This window comes from Oncorhynchus mykiss, chromosome 1 (genome assembly GCF_013265735.2).
Source record: "Oncorhynchus mykiss isolate Arlee chromosome 1, USDA_OmykA_1.1, whole genome shotgun sequence".
NCBI lineage: Eukaryota > Metazoa > Chordata > Actinopteri > Salmoniformes > Salmonidae > Oncorhynchus > Oncorhynchus mykiss.
In genome coordinates this window covers 88,714,096-88,721,595 of record NC_048565.1, presented here as the reverse complement: position 1 = coordinate 88,721,595, position 7,500 = coordinate 88,714,096, and the positions used below count along the sequence as shown (strand labels likewise).

Genomic DNA, 7,500 nt, shown 5'->3' with positions numbered 1-7,500 from the left:
CATATCGGAAGGAATCTTTCCAACAACTCTTTTGAACAAGATCACTGAAAAAGCATTGAGGAAAAGAGAAAAATAAGAAACTAGAAAAATAAGATATTTAAATAACTATAAAATACTGTACTAATAGTTTAATATAAATATGTGTATACATGTGTTTAAATATGAACAAGATATTTAGCAAAGCTCACCACAATGCTTTATCTGAGACATAGGGCTAGAAAAGGCAGCAGGCAGCACCTGGTAGATGAGCTAAACAGGTAACTGGAGAACGACCCGTTCTCTCTCCCCTTGTCCTGCTCTCCCATAGAAACCCACTTACCTCTGATACAAGCTGTTTGGGGGTCAGTCAAGCAAAAACAAGAGCTCAGGCCCAGTGAATGTCTTTGAACTCTACTGAGCTCCTAATGCCACCCTGACCTCTGACCCCTATTACAGGTAATAAACTTTACAGCAGTCCAACCCAAGCCCATGCACCAGGGACCCAACACTCACTCACAGCAGCCGCAAGAAGGGGAGGTTTGGGGGGGGGGGGGTAGGGCGCGGGGGGTTGTGGGGTAACGAGAGGGGGGTAGCTGGAGCTGGGAACCCAAACAAAAGTCACCTCCCAAAACACTGAGACTGAAATTTGTCAATGCCTCTGTGTTTTGGTTTGGTTGGAGTTTGGGGGTTTGGTTTTAAAAAAATGTTTGGTGGGGAAGGGGTGTGTTCATTTGGACAAACTTTGTTGAGGACACAGCTAGGGTTGTTTAAAACAACAACAGACAACAACAACCCATTCTTCATGAATATTAACCCAATATGTATTATTATTATGAACCAATCATGTTGTTAATATTTAATCGTGTTTTAATAGTTTTCCATCATGAAATCGTTCCTGGCATAAATGAGGGACTCAACATGTCAGAGTTACTGTATTAGTGCTGAGCTTCAATTCAACTAAACTCAATTAAAGAACGTTTATTTAGGATGACGGTCTAAAGGCTTGTTTTAGTATGTGGTCAGTCACTCCTTATCGACACCGCGATGGGTTTGGTTGCTTGTTTTAGGGGGGGGGGGGTCCAGTATTTACCGGCCGAGGAAGCTCCAGGAAAGGGAGAGGGACCGGGTGCATGGCTTGTGGAGGCCTTTCGCCTGCGAGACTTGAATACAGTAACTATGGGAGACTTGCCTGCACGGTTCGACTGGTCGATCATGGGCTGAACTATTCTCCTTCTGGCATTGATGAACCTGTAGGATACAAGGAGAGAGAGAGAGGGGGAGAGGGGAGGGAAGGAGAGGGAGAAGGAGAGGGGAGGGAAGGAGAGAGGGAGAAGGAGAGGAGAGGGAAGGAGAGAGGGAGAAGGAGAGGAGAGGGAAGGAGAGAGGGAGAAGGAGAGGGGAGGGAAGGAGAGAGAGAGGGGGAGAGGGGAGGGAAGGAGAGAGGGAGAAGGAGAGGGGAGGGAAGGAGAGAGAGAGAGGGGGAGAGGGGAGGGAAGGAGAGAGGGAGAGGGGGAGAGGGGAGGGAAGGAGAGAGGGAGAAGGGGAGAGGGGAGGGAAGGAGAGGGAGAAGGAGAGGGGAGGGAAGGAGAGAGGGAGAAGGAGAGGAGAGGGAAGGAGAGAGAGAGAGGGGGAGAGGGGAGGGAAGGAGAGAGGGAGAGGGGGAGAGGGGAGGGAAGGAGAGAGGGAGAGGGGGAGAGGGGAGGGAAGGAGAGAGAGAGAGGGGGAGAGGGGAGGGAAGGAGAGAGGGAGAGGGGGAGAGGGGAGGGAAGGAGAGAGAGAGAGGGGGAGAGGGGAGGGAAGGAGAGAGGGAGAAGGAGAGGAGAGGGAAGGAGAGAGAGAAGGAGAGGAGAGGGAAGGAGAAAGGGAGGAGAGGGGAGGGAAGGAGAGAGAGAGAGGGGAGGGAAGGAGAGAATGAGAGAAACATGGTTATAATATTTTGAAGAAAGATCCAAAATTCGGCAGGTCTCGATCATCACAAAGAAAAATAGCAAAAATCTACATTTAAAAGTTTGATATACAGCTACAAAAAATACACTGTCAAAACCAGCCTCTCCTCAGATTATATCAGCCTCTCCTCAGATTATATCAGACTCTCCTCAGATTATATCAGCCTCTCCTCAGATTATATCAGCCTCTCCTCAGATTATATCAGCCTCTCCTCAGATTATATCAGCCTCTCCTCAGATTATATCAACTAGCCTTGACAGCCTCTCCTCAGATTATATCAGCCTCTCCTCAGATTATATCAGCCTCTCCTCAGATTATATCAGCCTCTCCTCAGATTATATCAACTAGCCTTGACAGCCTCTCCTCAGATTATATCAGCCTCTCCTCAGATTATATCAGCCTCTCCTCAGATTATATCAGCCTCTCCTCAGATTATATCAGCCTCTCCTCAGATTATATCAGCCTCTCCTCAGATTATATCAGCCTCTTCTCAGATTATATCAGCCTCTTCTCAGATTATATCAGCCTCTCCTCAGATTATATCAGCCTCTTCTCAGATTATATCAGCCTCTCCTCAGATTATATCAGCCTCTTCTCAGATTATATCAGCCTCTCCTCAGATTATATCAACCTCTCCTCAGATTATATCAACCTCTCCTCAGATTATATCAACCTCTCCTCAGATTATATCAACCTCTCCTCAGATTATATCAACCTCTCCTCAGATTATATCAGCCTCTCCTCAGATTATATCAGCCTCTCCTCAGATTATATCAGCCTCTCCTCAGATTATATCAATCTCTCCTCAGATTATATCAGCCTCTTCTCAGATTATATCAACTAACCATGACAGCCTCTCCTCAGATTATATCAGCCTCTCCTCAGATTATATCAGCCTCTCCTCAGATTATATCAACTAACCATGACAGCCTCTCCTCAGATTATATCAGCCTCTCCTCAGATTATATCAGCCTCTCCTCAGATTATATCAACCTCTTCTCAGATTATATCAGCCTCTTCTCAGATTATATCAGCCTCTCCTCAGATTATATCAGCCTCTCCTCAGATTATATCAGCCTCTCCTCAGATTATATCAACCTCTTCTCAGATTATATCAGCCTCTTCTCAGATTATATCAGCCTCTTCTCAGATTATATCAGCTAGCCTTGACAGCCTCTCCTCAGATTATATCAGCCTCTCCTCAGATTATATCAGCCTCTCCTCAGATTATATCAGCCTCTCCTCAGATTATATCAGCCTCTCCTCAGATTATATCAGCCTCTCCTCAGATTATATCAGCTAGCCTTGACAGCCTCTCCTCAGATTATATCAGCCTCTCCTCAGATTATATCAGCCTCTCCTCAGATTATATCAGCTAGCCTTGACAGCCTCTCCTCAGATTATATCAGCCTCTCCTCAGATTATATCAGCCTCTCCTCAGATTATATCAACTAACCATGACAGCCTCTTCTCAGATTATATCAGCCTCTCCTCAGATTATATCAACTAGTCATGACAGCCTCTCCTCAGATTATATCAACTAGTCATGACAGCCTCTCCTCAGATTATATCAACTAGTCTTGACAGCCTCTCCTCAGATTATATCAACTAGCATTGACAGCCTCTCCTCAGATTATATCAACTAGCCTTGACAGCCTCTCCTCAGATTATATCAACTATCCATGACAGCCTCTCCTCAGATTATATCAGCTAGCCATGACAGCCTCTCCTCAGATTATATCAGCTAGCCTTGACAGCCTCTCCTCAGATTATATCAACTATCCATGACAGCCTAATGACAGTCTAATGCTGAGATCAACTCACGAGTTGGGAGTCTAATGCTGAGATCAACTCACGAGTTGGGAGTCTAATGCTGAGAACAACTCAGGAGTTGTGAGTCCTGACTTTTGAACACAGTTGGCAAAGAATCAGAAAAATGCCACCTTGTCATTGGATAGTAACGTGCTTTAATTCCTGACAGTACACCCTCAAGCTAACCCTGACAGTACATCCTGACCCTAACCCTGACAGTACATCCTAACCCTGACAGTACATCCTAACCCTAACCCTGACAGTACACCCACTCAACCTGTGGCCCCCATAAAGCACATGGTCACTCTGCTCCCACTCTCACACGCACGCACGCACACACACGCACACACGCACACACGCACACACGCACACACGCACACACACACACACACACACACACACACACACACACACACACACACACAAACACACACCACCCTTACTCAGCTCAGCCTAAACCCTTGTTAACTGCCCCTGTGACCTATGCTGACCTTTAGGAGTGAAGGATCATGGGGATTGTAACTTGATTTATGCCCCTGCTGTTGGCACCACTGGACACTTCCATTTCATCTCCAGTTTTAAGGAAAAGACCACAAAACTATTTTTAAATACACAATGAAAAAGGAACTAGTGGTGGGGGATAGAGGTGACTACACAGTGGTAGAGGTGACTACAGAGTGGTAGAGGTGACTACAGAGTGGTAGTGGTGGGGGATAGAGGTGACTACAGAGTGGTAGAGGTGACTACACAGTGGTAGAGGTGACTACAGAGTGGTAGAGGTGGGGGATAGAGGTGACTACAGAGTGGTAGAGGTGACTACAGAGTGGTAGAGGTGACTACAGAGTGGTAGAGGTGGGGGATAGAGATGACTACAGAGTGGTAGAGATGGGGGATAGAGGTGACTACAGAGTGGTAGAGGTGACTACAGAGGGGTAGAGATGACTACAGAGTGGTAGAGGTGGGGGATAGAGGTGACTACAGAGTGGTAGAGATGGGGGATAGAGGTGACTACAGAGTGGTAGAGGTGGCGGATAGAGGTGACTACAGAGTGGTAGAGGTGACTACAGAGGGGTAGAGATGACTACAGAGTGGTAGAGGTGGGGGATAGAGGTGACTACAGAGTGGTAGAGGTGACTACAGAGGGGTAGAGATGACTACAGAGTGGTAGAGGTGACTACAGAGTGGTAGAGATGGGGGATAGAGGTGACTACAGAGTGGTATAGGTGGGGGATAGAGGTGACTACAGAGTGGTATAGGTGGGGGATAGAGGTGACTACAGAGTGGTAGAGATGGGGGATAGAGGTGACTACACAGTGGTAGAGGTGACTACACAGTGGTAGAGGTGACTACAGAGTGGTAGAGGTGGGGGATAGAGGTGACTACAGAGTGGTATAGGTGGGGGATAGAGGTGACTACAGAGTGGTAGAGATGGGGGATAGAGGTGACTACACAGTGGTAGAGGTGACTACACAGTGGTAGAGGTGACTACAGAGTGGTAGAGGTGACTACAGAGTGGCAGAGATGACTACACAGTGGTAGAGGTGACTACACAGTGGTAGAGGTGACTACACAGTGGTAGAGATGACTACAGAGTGGTAGAGGTGACTACACAGTGGTAGAGATGACTACAGAGTGGTAGAGGTGACTACAGAGTGGTAGAGGTGGGGGATAGAGGTGACAACAGAGTGGTAGAGGTGACTACAGAGTGGTAGAGGAGACTACAGAGTGGTAGAGGTGGGGGGTAGAGGCGACTACAGAGTGGTAGAGGTGACTACAGGGTGGTAGAGATGACTACAGAGTGGTAGAGGTGACTACAGAGTGGAAGAGATGACTACAGAGTGGTAGAGGTGACTACAGAGTGGTAGAGGTGACTACAGAGTGGTAGAGGTGGGGGATAGAGGTGACTACAGAGTGGTCGAGGTGACTACAGAGTGGTAGAGGTGACTACAGAGTGGTAGAGGTGACTACAGAGTGGTAGAGGTGACTACAGAGTGGTAGAGGTGGGCGATAGAGGTGACTACAGAGTGGTAGAGATGACTACAGAGTGGTAGAGATGACTACAGAGTGGTAGAGGTGACTACAGAGTGGTAGAGGTGACTACAGAGTGGTAGAGGTGGGCGATAGAGGTGACTACAGAGTGGTAGAGATGACTACAGAGTGGTAGAGATGACTACAGAGTGGTAGAGGTGACTACAGAGTGGTAGAGGTGACTACAGAGTGGTAGAGGTGACTACAGGGTGGTAGAGATGACTACAGGGTGGTAGAGGTGACTAGAGAGTGGTAGAGGTGACAATAGAGTGGTAGAGAAGGGGGATAGAGGTGACTACAGAGTGGTAGAGGTGACTACAGAGTGGTAGAGATGACTACAGAATGGTAGAGGTAACTACAGAGTGGTAGAGGTGACTACAGAGTTGTAGAGGTGACTAAAGAGTGGTAGAGTTGACTGCAGAGTGGTAGAGGTGGGGGATAGAGGTGACTACAGAGTGGTAGAGATGACTACAGAGTGGTAGAGGTGACTACAGAGTGGTAGAGGTGACTACAGAGTGGTAGAGGTGACTACAGAGTGGTAGAAGTGACTACAGAGTGGTATAAGTGACTAAAGAGTGGTAGAGGTGAGGGTTGGAGGTGACTACAGAGTGGTAGAGGTGACTACAGAGTGGTAGAGGTGACTACAGAGTGGTAGAGGTGACTACAGAGTGGTAGAGGTGGGGGGTAGAGGTGACTACAGAGTGGTAGAGGTGACTACAGAGTGGTAGAGGTGACTACAGAGTGGTAGAGGTGGGCGATAGAGGTGACTACAGAGTAGTAGAGATGACTACAGAGTGGTAGAGATGACTACAGAGTGGTAGAGGTGACTACAGAGTGGTAGAGGTGACTACAGAGTGGTAGAGGTGACTACAGGGTGGTAGAGATGACTACAGGGTGGTAGAGGTGACTAGAGAGTGGTAGAGGTGACAATAGAGTGGTAGAGAAGGGGGATAGAGGTGACTACAGAGTGGTAGAGGTGACTACAGAGTGGTAGAGATGAATACAGAATGGTAGAGGTAACTACAGAGTGGTAGAGGTGACTACAGAGTTGTAGAGGTGACTAAAGAGTGGTAGAGTTGACTGCAGAGTGGTAGAGGTGGGGGATAGAGGTGACTACAGAGTGGTAGAGATGACTACAGAGTGGTAGAGGTGACTACAGAGTGGTAGAGGTGGGGGGTAGAGGTGACTACAGAGTGGTAGAGGTGACTACAGAGTGGTAGAAGTGACTACAGAGTGGTAGAAGTGACTAAAGAGTGGTAGAGGTGAGGGTTGGAGGTGACTACAGAGTGGTAGAGGTGACTACAGAGTGGTAGAGGTGACTACAGAGTGGTAGAGGTGGGGGATAGAGGTGACTACAGAGTGGTAGAGGTGACTACAGAGTGGTAGAGGTGAGCGATAGAGGTGACTACAGAGTGGTAGAGGTGACTACAGAGTGGTAGAGGTGACTACAGAGTGGTAGAGGTGACTACATAGTGGTAGAGGTGACTACAGAGTGGTAGAGGTGGGGGTTGGAGGTGACTACAGAGTGGTAGAGGTGACTACAGAGTGGTAGAGGTGACTACAGAGTGGTAGAGGTGACTACAGAGTGGTAGAGGTGGGGGATAGAGGTGACTACAGAGTGGTAGAGGTGACTACAGAGTGGTAGAGGTGAGCGATAGAGGTGACTACAGAGTGGTAGAGGTGACTACAGAGTGGTAGAGGTGACTACAGAGTGGTAGAGGTGACTACATAGTG

At 47.9% G+C, this 7,500-nt stretch overlaps 1 protein-coding gene and 2 long non-coding RNA genes across 4 annotated transcripts in view; 2 read left to right on the top strand and 1 right to left on the bottom strand.

The window, feature by feature from the left end:
- Window positions 1–7,500, bottom strand: part of LOC118966060 (homeobox protein Meis1-like) — a gene marked incomplete in the record, with an annotated part of 136,211 nt that overhangs the window by 22,797 nt on the left and 105,914 nt on the right. The window contains 1 exon segment of the mRNA XM_036988210.1: window positions 1,169–1,227. Within this exon segment, the coding sequence (XP_036844105.1) occupies window positions 1,169–1,227 (59 nt within the window).
- On the top strand, window positions 4,519–5,278 carry LOC118966064. The gene is made up of 3 exons (XR_005053272.1): window positions 4,519–4,570; window positions 5,061–5,100; window positions 5,147–5,278. It is a non-coding gene; the product is annotated as an uncharacterized LOC118966064 (long non-coding RNA).
- LOC118966063 lies at window positions 5,841–6,723 on the top strand. 2 transcript variants are annotated; one of them, XR_005053270.1, is made up of 2 exons: window positions 5,841–6,310; window positions 6,424–6,723. It is a non-coding gene; the product is annotated as an uncharacterized LOC118966063 (long non-coding RNA). The 2 variants fall into 2 exon arrangements; XR_005053271.1 differs by having other exon boundaries at window positions 6,262–6,310; window positions 6,364–6,723.